The following is a 21,210-nucleotide window of genomic DNA, read 5'->3' on the forward strand; positions in this document are numbered from 1 at the left end:
CTACCTTGGTACCTAGGACCAGTACAGGGCATCTTGCTCAGCGTCCTATCCCCAGCAGTACCCGTCAAAGGAAGGGGAAAATGGAGGGGGGAAACATCGCAGCAGCCAGCAGTAGCAGGAGCAGTGGTGGTAAGTTACGAGGCACAAACAAAGCTGAAAACCCATCTAGCTAGGTAGGTAAGTGGGTAGAGAGACAGGGAAAGAGAGAGAATACCTTTCCTAGATACCTTAGGGGCCTAGGCAAGCAAACAAGCAAAGAAGAAACTGACAGGAGGCAGCAAAACGGACTCGTAGCATCTAGGTAGACAGACAGACAGACAGACAGACAGCCTGTCTGCAATCTTCATGCCCCTAATCTTGCCCATCGTCACCATCACCATCATTGCTATCCTCTTCCTCCTTCTCTTCTTCTCCTTCCTTGTCAACCACCAGCGCCCCCGAATCCTGCCGACCCACCATCATTCATCGCTGAGCCATCCTTCGCCTTTGGTCTCGGTTCCCAAGCCCAACGACTTGCTGTTAACGACGGTCAGCTTACTGAAATTACGGAAAGGGTACGGATACCCATCAAAAATTCCGTTTCCCCTCACAACCATCACTCCACTTCACCAAGACGAGGAGAGAGAAGGAGAAGAAAAGAGCAGGGGGAAAAAACACACAACCATCCCAGTCAAGTCAAGTCGCCCATTCGTCCCATCCCACCCGAGCCTCTCACAGCCGCCCACACACAATCACACTCTAGCTGGCATCCGCGCTTTCGACAGTCAGTGGTGTTTCCACAGCGATCCTCCCCTCTCCTCTGTCCGCAACCGCATCATCCCAGAAACGGCGGAGAAGCAAGCAAGCGCCCACGCTCACGGCCATCACGCTCACTAGCCACTCACTACCTCACCTATCTTACCTTACGCTTAACCTTACCTAGGTACATACACATACATGCATACATACACACGCCAGTGACCGGCCCACGCTCTATGCTCCACGCTCCACCCCCTCTACCAAACCGCGAACCACGCCTCCCCCAAATTCCCACTTGATACGGATACTCACCCCTCCCAGCCTGAGCGTCTGAACCGTGGCAGTGGCAGTGGCAGTGGCAGTGGCAGTGGCCCAGCGGCCCAGTTCTATTTTCTCACTCCTTCCCACCTATTCCTCCCTCTTGCTCGGTTTTTTTTTTCCTTTTCCCTTCCCGCCCTCGTCTTGTCAAGCGTCACGCCCACCCCGCCGAACCGTCGCAGCAGCTGAGTCGTTCGTTCCTTGAGTACTGGATCCTCATCAAGTCCTCAGTCCTCAGCCCTCAAAGTCCCGTTTTGACGGGTTTTGTTGCCTGTCTGCCAGCTTGCCAGCCAATCAGACTGCTGACTGACTGACTTGGACGGTCAGTCTCTCCTGTCCTGGGTTTCGTTCCGTCTCGACTACCACTACCACCACCACCCCCCTCCCTGACCCTTTCATCCCCTCTTCCACTCACTCCCCGACCCCCCGACCGAACCTCGACACCCCAGCCCGGTCCAGCAGCCGCAGCAACAAGTCCTAAAAGTCTAAGCCCAGGCCATCATCCCGCCGCCGATTACCTACCACCACCAAAACCACTACCACACCAACCGCAACCTTACCACCAACTTGCTGGAACCACAACGCAACGCACCGCACCGCACCGCACGGCTGCCGACGCCTGCAACCCAAACCGATATACCCTCTGCTCGTCCTGCCCACCTGGGCCCTCGCTCCTCTCCCCTTTCTTCTTCCTCCCCCCATATTCCCTTATGAGCTTTTCCAACTCTCGCCTGAAAGGCTTTGGTTTCGGTAAACGCAAGTCAACTGCCAGCATCCAAACGCCCGATCCGAACCACACTTCCAGCCCGACCCCTCCTCCCCAGGCCGGTCACCCTTCTGGTGCCCCTCAAATACCGCAGCAGCTTCCCATCCGACCAGGTTCCATCGCCTCGACCTCGTCCGCCTCAATCGCCCCCATGAATCACCCAGGCTCCGGCAACCGCCCTCCGAGCTACTCGGCCAACTTCCCTCCCGGCGCTCCTCCCCCCATGGGCCGTACGAGTCCCATGACCGGTCAAGGCCCGGCTCGCACTCCTCCCAGCCAGATGGTCGGCGGTCCCCCGCCCATCAACACTGGCGCTCCCGTCGCTGGTTACCCGCCTCAGCTGCCTCCCATCGGTGGCCAAGGCCATCCCATGGGCGGTCCTCCTCAGTACGGCGGCGGCGGCGGTGGTGGTGGCGGCTACCCTCCTCCGGGCCCTCCTCAAGGCCAGCCCTTGGCGCAATACCAGCGTGGAGGCAACGCCGCCGAGGTTGAGGGCAACAGCAGGAATAAGGCCCAGCTGATTGTCGGTATCGATTTTGTACGTACCTCAACGATCATCGGAGTCGGCGAAGCTTTCGCTGTGCTTTTGGGCCGAGTCGCTGACACGAATTGCAGGGTACGACTTTCTCGGGTGTTGCCTTTGCATTTGCCACAAACAACGAAGCCAAAGAGGACATCATTACGGAATGGCCTGGTGCCGGATCATACACGAAGCAAAAGGTTGTCCCGAGCCCCGAATTCTGTGTGGTCGTGGTCTGTCCACTTGTACCCCTCCCCGCTAACGGCTCCTTTGTCTGTCTCTAGATCCCCACCGTCCTCTACTACGATCAATACCAGAAGGTTGTTGGCTGGGGACCCGATATTGCCGATGCTCTTGCGCCTACTGGATACCCGAAGCCCGGCGTGCAAAAGGTCGAATGGTTCAAGCTGCAGCTCATGTTGTCCGGCAACACATACATCGACCCCATCAACCTGCCCCCTCTGCCCCCCGGAAAGTCCGAGATCGATGTCGCCGCCGACTACCTCTTCAAGCTCCGCCAGGCGATGCGCTCTGCGCTACAGAAGACTCTCGGTGAGGTCTTTAACCGTGAGGAGCGCAACATTCGCTACTACCTGACGGTGCCCGCCATCTGGAACGATGCCGGCAAGGCTGCGACCAGAGCTGCTGCCATCCAGGCCGGCTTCCTCCGAGACGAGAATGATAACCGGTTGACGCTGGTCTCCGAGCCCGAGGCGGCCGCCATTTTCTGTTCCAAGACGGGTCTTCTAAACCTGAAGGTGCACGACGCCGTGCTGATTGTCGATTGCGGTGGTGGCACTGTTGATTTGATCGCGTACGAGGTTGAGGAAGAGAACCCCTTTACGGTGGCTGAGTGCACGGCAGGATCCGGTGACTCGTGCGGCTCGACGGCTCTGAACCGCAACTTTAGCAACATCTTGCGTACCAAGATCCGCAAGATGAAGCTGCCCGACGGATCCAAGACAGCCGGGCGCGTCTACGCCAAGTGCATCATGGACTTTGAGAACCGCATCAAGGCCGACTTCCGCAATAACGGTCAGAAGTGGGCCGTCGACGTGGGTATCGAGGCCGAGTTCCCCGAGGCCGGCATCGAGGAGGGCTACATGACCTTCACCAACGAGGAGATTCTGCAGTGCTTCGAGCCCGTCGTCAACCGCATTCTCGAGCTCGTCCGAAACCAGATCATTGCCATTCAGGCGCAGAACCGCACACTGCAGAACATCCTCGTCGTCGGTGGTTTCGGTGCATCCGAGTACCTCTTTCAGCAGATCAAGCTCCACGTCCCCCCTCAGTTCCAGTCCAAGGTCGTTCGTCCGATGGACTCGGTCGCCGCCATCGTCAAGGGCGCCGTCACGGCCGGCATTACCGAGCGCGTCGTCACCCACCGCGTCGCGCGTCGCCACTACCTCATGGCCACCCTGCAGCCCTTCAAGGAGGGCTACCACCCGGAGGCGTACCGCGTGCCGTCCCTCGACGGCAAGGACCGTTGCAAGTTCACGCGGCAGATCTTTGTGCAGAAGGGCCAGAAGGTCAAGATTGGCGAGCCTGTCAAGGTCTCGTTCTTCCGACAAGTCGCCCCCGGCGCTACGCTTATGTATGAAGATATTCTGTACGCCTGCGACGACGACGTCTGCCCGGAGTACACCAAGGACCCTCGTAAGTTATATGCATCCATTCCGATTACTATCGCTAACACACCCTCGCGCCAGGCATCAAGGAAGTGGTCACGCTCACCTCGGACCTGTCCCGCAAGAACCTCGAAAAGGACTTTGAGAGAATGGACACGCCACAAGGCACGTTCTACCGTGTCTACTTTGACATTTACCTGACGCTTGACGGATCCGAGTTCAGCGCAGAGCTCGTCTGCCAGGGCGAGGTTATGGGTCGCTGCAGAGCGCGCTTCAGGTAAAGGCGGGGGGGCGGTGGGGGTTGAAAGTGGGGGGGCGCAGAGAAGACAGACTGCCAGAGGGAAGGGGAAGGAAGGGGGGAGAGAAAGATTGATAATGTTTGCCGGCTTGCATTGGGCATTTCGTTTCCATACACTCGGATGATACCTCGAAAAGGTGACAGGGGCCGGAAGGACAGCCGAGGCTTATAATGGCCAAGAGTATATATCACGAAGAGCCCTCCCAGGACAGACGACTGGAAGACGGGGGTTGGATTTTGGGAGGGGTTTTATGACACTGAAGGATGATGGCCTACTGTCAAATGTAGACGCACGACATTCCCAGCACGGGATAAATCAAGTTATTTCACATGAATGCGGCACCCATGGGGCATCCGGGAGCATACAGGGGCGCCGTCGAGGACCCGAACAGGACGTGTGAGGCCATTAGCAAGAAAGACCGCTTGCTGCGAAGCAAAACTCGATACACCATGCGGGAGTCGTATCGATCGCCCATGCTTCTGCGAGTCCCTGATAGCGACGATGGCGGTGACCAATGGTAGCGATCTGTCTATTGAGGCTACTGAGACTGTGCGTGAGATGACGGAGGATGTTTGGCATGATGTAGATGCTGACTCTACCCTCCCTACCTTGGCCGCCCTCCGCCTCCTCCTCAGCCACAATATTCCTTGAGTGGAGACACTGCGACGCGCGGGGGAGGGGAAGAGCAGCCAAGCAAGGAAGGCCCCTCGTCGCCAACAAGCCGAGCTGGACCCTGCAGTTCCAATATGGGAAACCGGGCAGCCAGTCGTGCCTGCGTGCGTCATCGTCTTTCGTCTGAACAGCCTGGACATGACATGAACCAGCCAACAGGCAAGGCAGGCTCAACCCGAGGGCGTCGACAAGTGTCAACGGGCAGCACTTGGCAGCACTTTGGATTAGGTACATCAAGCAAGCCCCCGTTCGGCGTGCAGCCGTATCGGACCTGATATGATGTGATGGGATGCTGCCTTCACGTTCTCTGGGCAACATCAAACATCTTCATCACCCTCGACCTCGCACTCTCGACGAGGTTCACCGCGCTACGAACCCCATCTCCGTCTCTCCTATTCGGCCCCATTCGCCCACGCACTCTCACTACCTTGTATACCGTGTGAATCATTAGCTTCGACCATTTGCATCCCGGGACCAGCACTATTTTGTCTCGCGGCCCTACGACCCAATTCTTGTTCCTGTTCCCGTTCCCGTTCCCACCCATCGGTACCATCCGACCAACCTGCTGCTCCCACCTGGCTCACCTCTGACACTACTTTGCGCGAGCAGGGATAATCAGGTATTGGCCCTCGATCAAGCAAGCCGATCACCCTTTGGAGTCTCGCCGCCCCTTGCCTACATTCACCCGCCTGTCCACGCTCTGTACGTCACTCGACGCAGGTCCTTCGCCAACCATTGGTGGCGCTTAATCACCTTCGCGCTGGCGCCGGCCGTATATCTATACAAGCTCGTCGTCTCTCGGGACCATGGAAGCTCGGGTCCTCTGAATCATGCATTGTCACAGCATCCTGGCGTAAAGCACACCTCTGATCCACCCAATCTTCAACCATCACTTCTGATCCTCCCCATCATCCTTTCACTTTGTTTGAACGGCAACAGCAACCGGCCAGAGACGCCCACCGCGCGAACAATGAGGCAGCCGACGCCGAGGAAACGCGACAAGCAGCGCTGCAAGAGAGCCACTCGGGGCATGCTCGTGGTTCTGGCCCTCGCTTCCCAGCTACCGGCCACCAGTGCTATCGTGTTCCCCAGCCATCACGCGAACTACAAGACCGATTACCTCCAGCTCAACAAGCGGTATAACCCTGCTCGACGAGGACCGCCCGAGGACTGGAATGGGAGGATACCGTTGAAGATCACCAACTCCTGTCCCGAGACGGTCTGGCCCGGCATCACGACGCAGCATGGCGTCGGCCCCGGCACCGGAGGCTTCGAGCTCGCCTCGGGTGAAAGCCGAGATATGTGGGTTGGGCCGACATGGCAGGGTCGTGCATGGGGGAGAACCAACTGCACCGTCAATGGAGAATCGGCTGGCTGCACGACGGGTGACTGCTTTGGAAAGCTTGACTGCGAATTCAGTGTAAGTCTCATGTTCCACATTGAGTGAACCAGCGCTGATCGGTACAGGGCGCCGTCCCCGCGACCCTTGCCGAGTTCAACCTTGCCGGGGGCGTCTCCGGGAGGCAGACGTTCTACGACATCTCTCTCGTCGACGGCTACAACATCCCCGTCGGCATCAACTACATCCCCGCCAAGAACACCTCGTACATCCCCCCCAATCTGACAAACTGCGCATGCATCGCCACGACGGGCTTCATGGCACAGCGCTCGGCAAGCGGTGCCGTCTACACCAACAGCACATATCCTGTCCCTTGGGAACCAAATGAATCCAACGACAGTGTCCGAGACTGGTGCCCCTGGCCCTTGCTATCCAACCCGCCTGACAAGCCCGGTGACGGAGTCTACCCCTACCCTGATGACAACATTCGTCGTCCCACCTTCAGCCCGTGCAAGAGCCAATGCGCGGCCACGAACTCGGATCACGACTGCTGTATAGGCAAATGGCACGACCCCGACAAATGCAAGCCGGGCTTGTACTCCAGGCACGCCAAGGCTATGTGTCCTGACGCTTATAGCTTTGCCTTTGACGACCAGACCTCGACATTCATCATCCCCTCAGGCGGCGGCTGGGAGGTCGTCTTTTGTCCCGCCGGTAGGAGCACTAATATCCTCCGCACCCTGGGACCTCAACTGTTCGAGATCGCGAGTGCTGGATTTCTGAGCCAGAAAAACCTGGAGCTGGTCAAGAACCGTTCCTATATAGAGTCTGAGAGCGACAAGAACGCTGCCCCAGGCCTCGCTGTCTCGTCTTATTGGGTCATCTGCGCGGCTACCGCTGTTGTACTGTTGGTGGGGTGGTAAGTTAAAATCGTGTTTTGTTTCTTTCTTAACCGACAAGCACGACGGGCAGGACCCCGCGTAACAAGTCGTGCTTCTACTTTGTTTTGGTCTTTGGCAATAGGATACCCTGGAATGACGACACGACTCATAGAATGATGTGAGAGATGGACTTTGGGACGGCAAAAAGGCTCGAGGTTGCGAGCCGCATGGCACAGTAGATATTCACCCCTCCATTTGAGTACCTAGGACGCTTATACCCGTATACATGATAAAGAAACAGAGTTTGTACCTATACGCCTTGACTGGTTATCCGCATGGTGACATGCGTACAGACCGAGCCGCGAGCGTGTAGCATGTGTATAAGTATGCCTTAAGATTTCAAAAGGCCGACTCGGCTGTGATCATACGACGGCCTAAAGAATGAAGGACATTGGTCTGACGTGTTTGTTTTCTTGCAAGGTAATGTACGTATGCGATGCTCAACCTCCGGTCTATCAAGTCCCGTCCAACTCCTCTCCCCCCCCCCCCCCCCCCCCTTTCCGGCACACAAAGCCAGTCTCTCTAACCGCGTTGCCCACGACCACCAAGAAGGTGAGTCGGGTTAATTGCCGGCCTTGGTCCTGTATGTTGTTGTTGGCCTTCGTCGTTGAAAATATGTTTGGTTCTGGGTTTTTCTTGGTTGTCCCTATTCGATTTTTCTTTTCCTCGGGAGGTGCCCACTGACGCCGACATGCTCCTCGCCCCTTCAACTCCATGGTAATTGCAGGTCTACCACCATTTTGGCTCTGATTGATTCCACCCCCCACCCCCAAGTCCCAGTAATATACCACATCCCCTTTTTCATCTTTGGAACAACGAGCAACGTTAAACCTCCCCTCCCTCACTTCTCCTACCCCTTTCGCGGATACGGCCCTTCCACCCCGCCCGTATTTGCCATTGTACGTCCGGACCCGGAGCGAAACAGAACCCCCCGAATCCCCCTCAAACCCCATTCGCGCGGGTCTTATATGTTGAAAGATGTACCACGATGCAAGCCCCGAGTTTCTTGGTAGGTGTCAGGAGAGAGAAGGAAGCAAGCCAATGGGAAGGGACGGGCTGTTCGCCACTCGAGTATGATGCCATCAATCTCCTCCCCGCCTCTATCCTCCCCAGCCCCCTTCGCACAAAGACGGATCAGCCCTTACGCGTGGCACGCTCCTTCCGTCTCCGGTCCCACTCGGCCCTCTCCTCGTCGTCGCTCCCGCTGAACTCGGCGTCATCGTCGGAGGAGTTGTCGTCGTTGTACACGGGCGGGGCGGCGTTTGTGGGCACGGGCGGGGCAGCGGCGTTGGGGACGGCGGGGGCGGCCCCCTTCTTCTTGCCGTGCGAGGCTGCGGCGGAAGAGGAGTCGACGTTGATGAAGTCGCCGGCGTTCATGGTGGCGTACTCGTGCTTCTGGATGAGGTCGCGGAGGCCCGGGTTGCGGGGGTCGACGAGCTGTGGGGCGGTTAGGCCGCCCTTGTTCTTGACGCGCGGGTTGGAGCCAGCCTCGAGCATCATCTCGACGAGGGCGTTGCCGAAGTCGCGCTGGGCGGGGGGTTCCGAGTTGATCCAGCGGATGGCGGTGTGCAGCGGGGTGTCGCCTTCGAGGCGGTTGACGGGGTCGCATTCGAAGTTTGGTTGGTCTAGGAGGAGGTCGATTATTTCGTCTGCACGGGGGTTGAAAAGAAGGTTAGCAAGGTCAGTTATCAGCGTGGTCAAGTGGGAGGGGAGGCGCAGTGTAAGAGGAGAACGTACAGTTACCCCGCGAGGCGGCTTCGTGATACAGATGGTTGCCCATGACGGTGGTGGTCTCGTTAAGAAGGCGGGAAAGCTCGTCCTCGTCCTTAATGTCGGCGATGACCTCGTTGAAGAGGTCGGTATTGTTGCGCCGGCAGGCCTCGATGAGGAGCTCCTTGATGGAGGCGCCCTAGGCGGCGTCAGTACCCTGCCCACCCCTCTGCGACCGGAAGGTGACGGGGACGGGAGGAGACTCACCTCGTGTTCCTCGTTATCCGCGGCCATGCTGTGCTGCAGATGCGCAACTCTTCAGGTGATCGGGTGTTGCGTTTGTGGAGGTGGAGAGAAAGTGAGTGGGTGAGAGAGAGAGAATAAGAGAGAATGCGTGTTTCGAAATGGCTCCGTGCTGGCCGGGACGGACTGGGTTTACGTAGGTAAATACCTGGAGCCTCTCGTTTGGTGGGGTCAAGATCGGAGGTGCGGCAAGACGGTGAAGAGAGGGGTACAGGGGGGGAGTCGCTGTCTTGGACAATTGCAGTGTAGAGGTTAAAAGGTAAGGAAGGGTACGATGAGGTTGCGGGAAACAAGTGACTCGCGAGAGGAGCCCTACGCTGTACTGTAGTGTAGTGTAGATCTAAGTTTGGCGAGGTCAAGAGTTGCGAGTCACTGTTCGGCTCAGTGACACACTCCCACCCAGAAATTGGGCAGCGCTTGTCTTTGGTGGTGGTGATGGTGGTGGTGGTTGAACGAGACGTAATCGGGGGGTGGCGGGGTAAACGGTCATTCAAGGAGGTGGCAGTGGCCTCCCTAACCCCCTGATCCAGAGTGCAAGTAGCTCCTATTCCTAGCGCCCGTCCTACGTAACCAAGCATCCCTCGGCGGCCAGCAGTCAGCCGCGTTGTAGGGGAATTACAGTGGACAAAGAACGCTGTGACAGTGGGCCCTGCACTAAGTGACGGGCCGGGTAAGGCGGGGAATGATGAAGAAGGGGCACGGAACATCGTTATGACGGGATTCCGGCGGGATGGTGCCGTCCTAACTGCGGAACTGGCTTGTGTCTTTGTCTGCCAAGCATTTCATTGGTGGGGGGTTCAACGAGGCCCGCTGAATTTTCCTAGAGGATCATGACCGAGTCACTGAAAGAGACACTCGCGGGGAGTTGAGCATCGACACTGAAATACCCAATATCTGACACCACCCATCACTGACGTTTGCCTCCGTCTGCTTGTCGTATCAATCCGCCAAGATGCTTCTCTGTAGGAACCCCCCTCCACTCGCCCTATCGCCCGGCTCCCAATCTCTCACTCGCGTGTGCACTGACATCCTCTTCTTTGCACAGTTTGCCCCAACTGCGCCAACATCCTCACCGTCTCCGCCTACGCTGGCGTGCGCAACCGCCTCGAGTGCCGCACATGCCCCTTCGAGCACGCCATCACGGAGCCCATCTACTCGCGCCGCGACTTCGAGCGCAAGGAGCGCGAGGACGTCTTCGGCGGCCCCGGCGAGTGGGACAACGCCGACAAGGCGCGCGCCCAGTGTCCCAAGGAGGGCTGCAACGGCGAGGAGGCCGCTTTCTTCCAGGTGCAGATCCGCAGTGCCGACGAGCCCATGACGACGTTTTACAAGGTATGTCTTTCACGGGGGGGTTGACACGGGGAGGGGGAGGGGTTGTGGATGGTATGCTAACGGTGTTTTTGCAGTGCATGACTTGCGGAAATCGGTGGAGAGAAAACTGATATGGAGGAGGGAGGTTGATCATTTCACGGTGCATTGCGAGGCGTTGGGTGGGGATGTTTGGGTTTACTTGGTTTCGTTTGATATCCGTGATCTTTGATCGCGCTTCCGGTCGTGTTTGCTCAGCGAGACGGCCTCTGTAAGGCTGCACTGCGTGTCGAGCATTCGACACGAGGCGGCATTAATCTCATGCAGCTGGCTGGCATCGTTACCGCAAACGCCCCTTTGTTTGTTTTTATTGTCATAACCTCGTGATGTGTCTGGCATCGTGCTACTTCTGCGACTGCGCACTTTTCTTGGGCTGTCGCCAACGGTCCATGTCCACAATTGTTTGAGGCCTGCCCTGCCTCGAGTGCATTGCCCGGCCTTCTTGTTCCTCGGCCCACAACATGCATCCAAATTGCATGTGTGTCCTTGCCGCGCATCAATCACAGCCGTATTCATTATCAGACGTCTCCACGGCATCCGCGTCACGCATCGCTCCGGTGCCAGTCGATGGCCGCCTTCATGCCTTCGTCAATCAGCCGCTGCACGAGGTCCGGGCTGATGATGTCCAGCCGGAACTGCTCCTGCTGCAGCAGCTCGAGGTGCTTGAGTGTCGGGCCGGGGTACATGAGATACTTCAGATACGGCGGCCGGGTCCAGTACTGCAAGTAGGCGAGGTAGGCGACGAATTCGGGGCGCGTAAGAAGCTTTTGCGTTGCGAGGTGATTAAGGTACAGCGGGTTCGCAAGCGATTGGACAAACTGCGCGCACGCGGAAACGGCGCGGTTAGCTTTTTTGCTCAAGTGGTGCGGGCAAAGGGAGAAAGTGCGTGGATGGGTTAGGATGGAGGGGTGCGCACCTCGAGCTCGATCTCGAAGCGCGTGAAGCCGCCGTAGACGGGCTCGCTGTCTGGCGTTGGAGGCGGCTGAGAGGCCGCTTGCTCTGGTACTGTGGTTGCCATCGTCGCGGTATGCGTGGTTGTGTTCTGCGGGATGCGACGGAGAGGTTGCGGGTTGGAGAAGTCGATGAGTTGGAGTGGAATTGGATCGGAGCTAGGACAGGGGTCCGTCGTTAGCTCCGTCCAGCGGCTGCTACAGAGTGACATGGCCTTCGGGGTGTACTGCTCCTTGTGGGCACTCCATGGTGGGCTTTTTACCGTAACCTTGAGATCCTGATAGTTTAGTGAAGTGAATACGCTCTACTTACTCTTTCAAAGCGTGCAATCTCTCTAATTTTCTGGATTATTTCCATCATAGTCATGACTGGACAAAATTGTCGTTTAACATCGTGGTCTCCAGGGAAGTGGGCTGCAGTAGCTTCCGCGGGGAAGCTGCATGGCCCCTGTATCTTTTGCTGCTCGAGCTGACATCATCCCAACACAACGGTGGCACTTCGATGGGACAGGGCCTCGGGGCAACAGTTTAAAATCACACGCATATTATGAGAGGCTCAGGTATCCTTAAAACTAAACAGTCTCGGGTTTCCGTCATAAAAGCTCGAAAGTCAGGTTGTAAGGGACTGTTGACACATTTGGAATAGGCAAAAGCAAAAAAGACCAAAAGAGATGTAAAGGCAAACCGTGACAGCAGCTTGTGTTCTTTGGATGATTCGTATCTTGGTAAATCACAGCAAGTCAAAGTAGAACAAGATTACTACAATATCTTGGGCCATCTTTTGTGGGACATAGCCACTTGACATGGAGACGCAACTGAATGTTATCTTCGCATCTATTTATATCAAGAGAACGATGTTTCTCCGAAAGTAACTAATCTTTCTCAGGATTTCAGTCTGATCTCCAAAAGTCTCAGCGCAGGTTAATTCCCAGTAATACTCAGGAGTAATCACAGATAATACCGCTTCATATTGGAAATCAATCTTAGTCTTTGGAACTCGGCATCAAAGCCTCAATGTGAACTCGACAGTTTCTTTTGCACCACCATGACTCACGCATTGAAGTCAACTTCTTCTTTTTATTTGACCTTCCTTGCTCAGATCTACCGAACTGACGAGCAGTATTACACTTTGCAACCACCAAGGAATGACATGGTGTAATGCGGAACTTTTGTGTATCTATCTCGAAACACTTTCAAGTAGATCGACGATGATTCTTAGCGCCTCTCTCTTGCACAGTACAACAGACAGAACCTAAGTGGAGGTGGGCTAGAGTAGCACCAATACTTTCTAGACTTCTTGGCTTTTGGCTTAGCTGGTAGCCGGTATCAACTGAGTTAGCCACCTCCTGGAGAAGATCTCCCACATCTTTGAATATTCCATCCGATGGCACTGTAGTATCACAGAGATAAGCAGCAGTGATGACGTTTTTGAAAAGACGCGGGACAATATGTTGCTTCCATGCATCTGGTTCTGCTAATCGTCAGGGTTACATGACAGCTACTTCGTCAATTCGCGTTGAGTCTCTCGTTATGATACAACCATGGAGAATACAATGCCACCGATGCTTCGAGTACATGAGAATGATGTGGAGATAAAGATGGCTGCAAGCAGATCATATAGAATATGAGTCCAAGCAGACCATAAGATCGGCGGGGTTTCTTTTTTGATGAGCACAACATGACATGACGCATCTGTACATCACATTTTATACAAGTCAGATGCGTTCGCTACATCTAATTATGAAATGAGGTGTTGGGATAACATACTTTCCAAGCGCAAGATAGTAGTGAATTATAATGAGCAAACGTGTGACGGGACGAACTTCTGGTTTGCTCGTTGTTGTACAGAAAGATCTGCCAGAATTAAAACAGGCCTACATGTGTAAATGTAATTCTTTTCGGCTGCGTAACCTCTTTTTGACACCTGCTTTTTGAACCCTTCATTCATCAACCTTTTTAATGTTCCGTCTATGCATAATCCAGTTAGTTGTGTAAATGGATGATGTTTTGCCTGGGCTAGAATGTTCTAATGGGATAATTTCAAGCTTCACCCAGGAGACCCTCCCCATCTTCCTATCCTGCTGAACAAAATGCTAGCCAATAGGCGCCACAGCCGGTGACTGCCCGAAGACGGTCGGCCCCATTTATCCAAGTCGATTCTCCACTAAAAAGTTTCCCAAGTGCCCAGGGCCAGCGCCAAGACACAAGCTGCCATCCTGCCTGCCTGCCGCTGTCAGGTCACGAAATTTGCCAACTCCCCAACGGCGCAAACGCCTGTCCTCGTCGCCCTCAACCCTCCCCGTCCCCCATGCGCGGGTTTTAGCAAAAGACAATACAAATGTCCTCCAAGCGCAGCTACGCGGCCTCCGACGTTAACGACGTCGCCGAGCCGCCTCACAAGCGCAGCAGGAAGCCCAACCCGAAGACGCGCGACCACCAGAACGCTTACATCGACCCGACATGGGGCCAGAAATACGTCTTCTCGTCGGCCGCGGGCTCGACGACGGTCCCCGTGGACCCGGATCTGGACTTCGAGGACGACGCGGATGCCATGGCGTATCTGAAATCAGTAAGGTAAGCCGACTGTCGCTTCCCCCCCAAAACCCCACCGCGTCCTCTTCCATATGCTGAACTGGTCTTTCCCCCCCGAAGTGTAGTCGAGCCGCAAACGAAATGCTGATGTGGTGAGTGCTCCAGGACGCAAGCAAACGGCATTCCCCACCTCCTCGTTGCGCCCAAGGTCCCGATCGGCCCGCAGCTACCCAAAGAGCTACAAAACGATGACGATGAAGCTGAAGAAGGCGAGGCCGTCGAGGAGGATCGCGACATTTACTCCACCGGCCAGGGCGACTTTAGGGGATACTATCAAGACGGCGCATACATGGCCCGGCCTGATAACTGGGTCGATCACCGCGCCGCCCGCGACCACGACGCAGAGGGCGGCGAATGGCAAGGCAACGAAGGTATCTACGACGTTGATGACGTGGAGGAAGACAATACGGATCCCGAAGCGGCTATTCGCGAGGCCTACTTCGCCGCGATTCTTTCCAAATTTAACACCCTCCGCAAGACCCTCCACGCCACACCACCGCCGAACATCGTGGCCGCCCTCCCGCACACTCACGGCTACCACGTCGGCGCTTTCGGCCCGAAGTCGGGCACCTTTGCCATCTGGTCGCAGCGCCTGCGCGCCACCGACCCCCACCCGGCGCAAGTGGCGAGCATGGATAAGGACGGCGTACTGCGCGTTGTGCGCGTGCTTCTGGGCGGCAGCTTCCTCCGTCGGGGCGCCGAGCTGGGGGAGCGCACAAGCCGCTGGCTGTGGGCGCTGCTCGCGCGGCTTCCGGAGCGCGGGGGGCTAAACCACGCCGAGACCGGGTGGGTGCGGGACCTGGGCCGGCGGGCGGTACTGATGATGCAGAGCCTGGCGGACATGGCAGCGCTGAGAGACGCGCTAGAGGGGGAGGGGATGGACTTGGGCGTCCACGACGCCGTCGACGAAAGCTCGGACGACGAGGACGCCCTCAGGGAGATGGATGTCGAAGAGAGAGACGGGGAGGAGCCGGACGGTGATGGGAAGCCGGGGGAGGAGACGCCCATTGCCGCGGCCAAGGTCCCAACCGAGACAACGAAGCTGACTGAGGAGGCTGATCCCACGCCGAAGAAGCCCGCCGTCGACGACGGCGAGGTCGAAGATGGGGAGATCGATGAGGATGCTGACGACGACCAAAAGTCCGAGGCGATGGACGTGTCGGAGGACGGCGAGGTGGACGAGGGCGAGATCGCGGAGGACCCTCCGGCCCAGACGCTGGAGGAGGCCAGGGCCCGGCTGCTGGCTCAGCTGGACACGGCGGCCGAGGTAGCGCCGTCGGAAGCACCGTCGGAGGAAGCGATTGCTGAGGTCGAAGACGAGGAGGGGACGGTCGACCAGCTGCGGGCGAGGATGAACATGCGGGTGACGCTCACCATGATCCTGACGGTCGCCGGCGAGTTCTACGGGCAGCGCGACCTGCTCGAGTTCCGGGACCCCTTCACAGGTATGTGAGAGAAGAGGGAAGGGGATGCGGCGCGAGGAAGGCCGGCGGTAAGGAATTCGCTCCCAAAATCTGTAAGTGTACAATTTGTTGGCCCAGAGGTGCGCCCCAAAGAGCATGCTAGCCTATGATATCAAAACAACAATGGTGGACAAGCCACCCGGCCTACGAGTAAATAGGCTTAATACCAACAAATCCACGATCCATACGCCGGAGCATAAACCTCTCCTCCTCCCTATCTTCTTGAACGACGAAACACAAATGTCCTCATAGCAGCTCTTGCCGAGTACGGATGAAGTCATTCCCCAGTATCTGTGCAATACCAACTCCGGACGCCCACGTACCGGTGCACCTCTTCAAGCACCGCATCATACAGCAAAATCTCCCCATCGTTATATCCCCTACGCATCGCTCATATCGGCGTCCGGCGAGACGAGAAAGTCGGCCTCGTCAAAGTCGTCGACGACCAAGTTCTCCTGCTCGACATCAGGCTTACGGCGGCTCTTCCTCGGCACCGCGAATGGACGGGCGTTTGCCCACCAGGATGCAGTCAGGCTACGCGGGCCGAGTTCGCTCTCCAGCGACGCCGTGCGGCTCGTCCATACCTGAACAGGCCCGTCTGTGTCCTCGTCGGCGAAGAAGCGCTTCTTGCTCCGCGGGTCACTAGCCGTGTCCTCCACGCTCTCGACAGTCTCCTGGGAGCTGGTCAGACCCGGCATATCGTCCAAGCTAGGCACGCAGTCCTCCTCCTCGCTGGCGTGCGCCGGCTGGCTCGCTAGACCGCCGACCTTATTGATGCCGCAGAATGGCATAAGCTCAAGCTGGGCCGCAGCGCTGCGGCGGGTAGTGGTGGATGTGGAGTTATTCAATGTGCCGGCGGCTTTGGTCGTCCGGACGACGGGGTCGCGGTGGTCCGAGGTATCGCTCCACAGCTTGAAGCCGCTGTAGGTGCCCGTCTTGTAGCCCTCGGGCACGGACTTGCGCACGCGCATGCCGACGGAGAGGAGGTTGGACTGTACTTCGGAGGGGAGGATGTCGGAGGCCGGGGTAGGCGAGGACCCAGCTGGGGGTGCTGGACCGGAACGGGTGGTGAAAAAGGAAGTGATTTGGCGCTGGGCTGGGTCGCTTGATGCGCCGGCGAAGGGGCGCTTCGTCCGCGGGGCCGACATCGTCGCGCAACGGAAGGGAAGGTCTAGAATCCAGGCCAGTGCTACTATGTTTCCAGGTATGTCGGAGTCGACGTTGAAGTGCCGCTCGGTGTGAGATTGTGGTTTGGGTAGGTAGGTATTGGTAGGTTGGCTTTTGGTCTTTGTTGGTAGACGGAAAGGATTGCGAAATGACGGAGTTCGAAGTGAGTGAGTGGAGAGTTTTCAATTCGTCGCTAAGGAAAAAAAGAAGAGGTGATGGTCACCGTAGAAACGATCGGAAGCGAGAAATGACGTACAGAAGCGAGAACGGAGATGGATGTTCTGAAGAAGAACGGGGTGCAAAGAGGGAGGAGGTTGGGGAGGAGAGAAGGGGAGTGAAGGGGAGAATGCGAGAAGAGGGCGGATGGTGGGGGGCAAATGGGTCTCGTGGGCGGTACTGGTGCGGTACAGCGCAGTGGCAGTAGCAGGTTACTGGGCGGTTTCCAAGGTTGAGGGGAGCAAAAAAGGGAGCAGGAGCCGGCCAACGATCCGGTGACGGCACAAAGGCGCGTCAGACCCGTGTTTTTTCGCGAAACTCGCGCGGCAGGGGCCCACCTCAACCACTTTAACGGACGGACGGTGACAGTGGAGGGACCAAGTGCCCTGAAACTGACAATGCGCCGCTGGTGATTGGCGTTCCCTCGCATGAGGTATCCCTACCTAGGTATTAGTCCGCTCCCTTTTCGTATCTGATCCTATTCTGAAAACTTACACATAAGGGATCTCGGGTCTACCCGATCGAACACAAAGAATGAACTGACGAGATACTCGAGACGCTACTATTTGATTGGAGGATTATAAAATTGCAGCCAGTGAGGCCTGCCCAAGATGGCGAAGTCTTTGCATGCTATCGCAGCACAGTGACGCAGTGACTTGGCGATCCTGGGCTTAAACGGCTACGATGTGCGCATAAGTCCTCTAGACGAGGCAATACAAGACAAGGAATGATGCATGTTGTGAGGAGAAGTTGCAGCGGTGTAACGAGGGGGGCTAACACGAGAAGCTTTTGGGGTTCGATATCCCGCTGGGCCAGCCCGGACAACCGCGATATCCCTGGGTGCCTGGGCGCCTGGTTTGCTGGTCAGCGCTTGAGCTTCACCCCTCTTCTGGCTCTCCCCCGCAAGCGCACTCTCTACTTCTCGGCCGGGCTTGTCAGTTGAGTTGCGGAGAGCAGGGTCACACAGCATCTGGACCAACCCATGGGAGGGAGCCGTGGTGACCACCGTCGTCATGAAACGAATCTAATCACAACACTCAAGCCCGGTCACCTAAGCCTTTCGCGACTCAAAACGGCCCTGCTTCACTTTCACGATAGATAGACAGACTAAGTGGGCAGGGAGTGGGGGCGCGTCGCAGATCAGCCAAGGTGCACGCGAGCACGCAACATCGTCGTACGGTCTATGGATAATCAACAACCTATCGGGTGACGAGGGTAGCCAGGCAAATCACGATACGAGTCGAGGGCGAGAATGTGTGGAAACCATTGAATTTCGCGAGCAGTGCTGAATCCTCCGAACTCACTGCACTCGGGTATGAAGCGATCCTCAATCAGCAGGTTCCACGTCCTCACGTCCAGAGGGGCCATGTCGCAGACCTCTCCAACGCTCATGTGAAAAGCCATTTCCAGCTGTCCACCCATGCAGATTAGACAACAACCTAGAAAAAAACCCCATTCGGCGACAAGAAAGGCGTGACGCATCGCAGCAAGAGAGACGGGCGTGGGACGAGAGAGAGCGAGCTGTTTGACTGATTTTGCTTTTTTGTTTGTTCGTCGGCCGCGAGGAATGAAAACTGAGAAAAATGCGTCGATTTGGTGATGCAAAGGATATCCGGAGACCCCCAAACGCCCCTGTGTTTTTGTGGTCAAGGAATTTTTGGATGTTCCATCTTCTACCCGCAAAGGTTGTCTGATTATGTTCTGTTCGAAGACAGCAGACTCTAAGAGCCCGTGCCAGGGTTGTCTATACGCCCATGCCCAGGTCGCTTGCTTTTGCAGATCCGAGATGTCCCACCATTGATGAACCGTCCAAGTCGTTAATACCCAAGGGCTACAAAGAAACCGTCGCCGTGGACAGTTTACTTTCTGCGGAAAGAGCAGCCCTCGGTGAGTCTCGCCTTACCACCGGTAGGCTGGCACAGGACGGTGGTGCATCCCTGGCAGATGACGACGGTCTGGGCGTGGGAGAAGACGGTGGTGATGGTGAAGCAGCCGGGGCACTTGACGTCCATGAAGAAGGAGCGGGGGGCAGGCACAAGGGTCTGTCGGAGCGTGTGAGCATGATCAAATTCGATTTGACGGGGCGAAGCTGGAGAGGGAGGGAGGGAGGGAGGGAGGGGCAAGGTGAGGGCATCGTGGGCGCTGTATCGTACCTTGAGCTTGTGCTTGCGGGCCTCGGCGGCCGGGGAGGGGTTGAGGAGATCAACGGCGAGAACCTGGGTGAGAAGCCATCAGCATGATGGTTCCTTCATCAAATATCGCGTACGAAATCGTCGTGTCCTTCTTTTCCTCCACAGCCCTGCCGTACCATCTTTCCCTCCTCTTGAAATTTTTTCGTCGACGCTTTTCGCGGGTTTCCAGCTCGGTCGGTTGTTCGGGTTTGTCTTCTTTCTTCGTTCGTCGGGGAATAACAATTCACACGCGTGTCGCCACACGCGAGGTGCGGCAGCATCGGGAGAGTCTTACCATCTTGACTGAACTGATCGGTTGATTGATCGGGTGTCGGTGCGAGTGCGGTGGACTTGACGGGAATCTGATGGTGTTGGGAGTAGATTCTGGCTGCACTCGCAGAGATGGCGGATTGTTCGGTGGATGGGAGCGTCGCTGGCAAAATCCTCCGCACTTTCCCTCTCCAATGGCGAAAAGTTCGCGTACTAGTCTGTTTCAGGCTAGCGCTGGAGGGCACGTCAACCCTTCCACGTGACCGCTTGCCCTGTGGAGGCTTTGATTGGCGGACCAGTGCTTTACTGGGGCCAGCGGCTCAGAGCTCGGTGAAGCGCGGGGCATTCTGCCTGGCGCAGTGCAGCTGCTCACCTTGAGCCCTACGCTTCCATGTTCCATGTCGTTCTCAGCCTCCACTCTACTTAGGCACCTGCGACATTTCCCTGGCGCCTGAAGTCCCTAGGCGCATCATATTGAGTTCCCCTCCCCCCCGGCCTGACTCGGGCTTTATTCATTGCGACTCTCTTCTTCGACATCCTGTTCCGTCACCCAGCCCAACCCCTCCCCGCCTTTCACACTCGCTGCATTGCGTGCACGTTGCAATGGCTGCCCCTATGGATCAGAGAATACAGGTTCCGATCGATGACCCCAACGCAGACACCGAGTGGTATGTTGCATCGTGACGGCTACTCGACGACTCCTGACACGTGCTGCCAGGAACGACATCCTCCGGAAACATGGCGTCATTCCCGAGAAGCCGCCCAGCCCGACGCCCATGATCGAAGAGGCTATTGTCGAGGGACGCCGGTTAGCGCATGAGAACAGACTGGAGGGCAAGGATCTCGATGAGCTCGATGAGCTGGAGGACGACGAGGACGAGGCGTTCCTGGAGCTGTACCGCCAGCGCAGGATGCAGGAGCTCAACAACCTCACCAAAAAAGCCCTCCACGGCACTGTGTACCCGATTTCGAAACCCGAATATTCACGGGAGGTTACAGAAGCCTCCAACAACAGCCCCGTCTTTGTCAACCTGACATCGTCGCTGGGAACAAACGTCGAGTCGCGGGTGTTGACGGAGCTTTGGAAGCAGGCGGCGCAGGAATACGGCGAGATCAAGTTCTGCGAGATGCGCGCAGACAAGGCCATCGAGAACTACCCCGAGCGTAACTGTCCCACAATCCTGGTCTATAAGAACGGCGACATTGCGAAGCAGGTCGTCACCCTGATGCAGATGGGAGGCGTCAGAATCAACATGCTGCAAATTGACAACCTCCTGGTCGAGGTTGGCGCTGTTCCGGCGTCGGACATGCGCGTGGCTAAGCGTCGGCGACAAGCCGAAGATGAAGAAGAGGAGAAGGCATTTGGGAAGGGAATCAGGCAGGGTAATGTGTCCAGGTCCAAGGCGCACGACAGCGATGATGATGAGTGGGACTGAGACGTGTTCTACATGCTCTGAATATAGTCAGTCGTGCTGGATGAGGTCTGCCGATGCTCAGCCGTGCGCGGCAGAAGGAAACGACCGGCCGGTACTTCGGCTACCTGTTATCGATTGGCTATGAACAAGGAGTCGAGGAACATTCCTTGTTGGCACTGTCCAAGCTGATTGAGGGCCAGAAAGCCATAAATGACTGAAGCCTGTCCCAGGTGTGGGATGCCGAGGCTAAGCCGGAGAACCCTTCGGCCAACAAGGCTATATATAAGTCTTGGCTCAATGCAGAGTAAGGGCCCTATCGAAGAGTGTCTTTGCAACATCCCGAATCCAAACGAAGAAAAAATAA

At 56.7% G+C, this 21,210-nt stretch overlaps 9 protein-coding genes across 9 annotated transcripts; 5 read left to right on the forward strand and 4 right to left on the reverse strand.

Moving 5' to 3' along the window:
- Positions 1-1,766: 1,766 nt before the first annotated feature.
- CH63R_07142 (Hsp70-like protein) lies at positions 1,767-4,251 on the forward strand (the record flags this gene model as incomplete). Its single annotated transcript, XM_018302117.1, has 4 exons — positions 1,767-2,360; positions 2,438-2,575; positions 2,627-3,998; positions 4,052-4,251. The coding sequence occupies 4 exons, from the start codon at positions 1,767-1,769 to the stop codon at positions 4,249-4,251; spliced, it is 2,304 nt and encodes a 767-aa protein (XP_018156895.1).
- Positions 4,252-5,911: 1,660 nt separating this feature from the next.
- Positions 5,912-7,203, forward strand: CH63R_07143 (Thaumatin family protein; the record flags this gene model as incomplete). The annotated part of the gene is made up of 2 exons (XM_018302118.1): positions 5,912-6,361; positions 6,409-7,203. The coding sequence occupies 2 exons, from the start codon at positions 5,912-5,914 to the stop codon at positions 7,201-7,203; spliced, it is 1,245 nt and encodes a 414-aa protein (XP_018156896.1).
- Positions 7,204-8,355: 1,152 nt separating this feature from the next.
- CH63R_07144 (Ankyrin repeat protein) lies at positions 8,356-9,225 on the reverse strand (the record flags this gene model as incomplete). Its single annotated transcript, XM_018302119.1, has 3 exons — positions 8,356-8,870; positions 8,965-9,130; positions 9,199-9,225. The coding sequence occupies 3 exons, from the start codon at positions 9,223-9,225 to the stop codon at positions 8,356-8,358; spliced, it is 708 nt and encodes a 235-aa protein (XP_018156897.1).
- A 1,127-nt stretch (positions 9,226-10,352) lies between these two features.
- Positions 10,353-10,774, forward strand: CH63R_07145 (uncharacterized protein; the record flags this gene model as incomplete). Its single annotated transcript, XM_018302120.1, has 2 exons — positions 10,353-10,566; positions 10,641-10,774. The coding sequence occupies 2 exons, from the start codon at positions 10,353-10,355 to the stop codon at positions 10,772-10,774; spliced, it is 348 nt and encodes a 115-aa protein (XP_018156898.1).
- A 370-nt stretch (positions 10,775-11,144) lies between these two features.
- On the reverse strand, positions 11,145-11,620 carry CH63R_07146 (RNA polymerase II transcription subunit 31 mediator; the record flags this gene model as incomplete). Its single annotated transcript, XM_018302121.1, has 2 exons — positions 11,145-11,420; positions 11,519-11,620. The coding sequence occupies 2 exons, from the start codon at positions 11,618-11,620 to the stop codon at positions 11,145-11,147; spliced, it is 378 nt and encodes a 125-aa protein (XP_018156899.1).
- Positions 11,621-13,890: 2,270 nt separating this feature from the next.
- On the forward strand, positions 13,891-15,597 carry CH63R_07147 (V-SNARE protein; the record flags this gene model as incomplete). The annotated part of the gene is made up of 2 exons (XM_018302122.1): positions 13,891-14,126; positions 14,250-15,597. 2 exons carry the CDS (start codon positions 13,891-13,893, stop codon positions 15,595-15,597), a joined length of 1,584 nt encoding a protein of 527 aa, XP_018156900.1.
- Positions 15,598-15,987: 390 nt separating this feature from the next.
- CH63R_07148 (Ribonucleotide reductase inhibitor) lies at positions 15,988-16,755 on the reverse strand (the record flags this gene model as incomplete). The annotated part of the gene is made up of 1 exon (XM_018302123.1): positions 15,988-16,755. One exon carries the CDS (start codon positions 16,753-16,755, stop codon positions 15,988-15,990), a length of 768 nt encoding a protein of 255 aa, XP_018156901.1.
- Positions 16,756-18,849: 2,094 nt separating this feature from the next.
- Positions 18,850-19,442, reverse strand: CH63R_07149 (40S ribosomal protein S27; the record flags this gene model as incomplete). Its single annotated transcript, XM_018302124.1, has 3 exons — positions 18,850-19,032; positions 19,144-19,206; positions 19,257-19,442. 3 exons carry the CDS (start codon positions 19,440-19,442, stop codon positions 18,850-18,852), a joined length of 432 nt encoding a protein of 143 aa, XP_018156902.1.
- Positions 19,443-20,034: 592 nt separating this feature from the next.
- Positions 20,035-20,867, forward strand: CH63R_07150 (phosducin; the record flags this gene model as incomplete). The annotated part of the gene is made up of 2 exons (XM_018302125.1): positions 20,035-20,099; positions 20,150-20,867. The coding sequence occupies 2 exons, from the start codon at positions 20,035-20,037 to the stop codon at positions 20,865-20,867; spliced, it is 783 nt and encodes a 260-aa protein (XP_018156903.1).
- Positions 20,868-21,210: the final 343 nt, after the last annotated feature.

This window comes from Colletotrichum higginsianum, chromosome 5 (genome assembly GCF_001672515.1).
Source record: "Colletotrichum higginsianum IMI 349063 chromosome 5, whole genome shotgun sequence".
NCBI lineage: Eukaryota > Fungi > Ascomycota > Sordariomycetes > Glomerellales > Glomerellaceae > Colletotrichum > Colletotrichum higginsianum.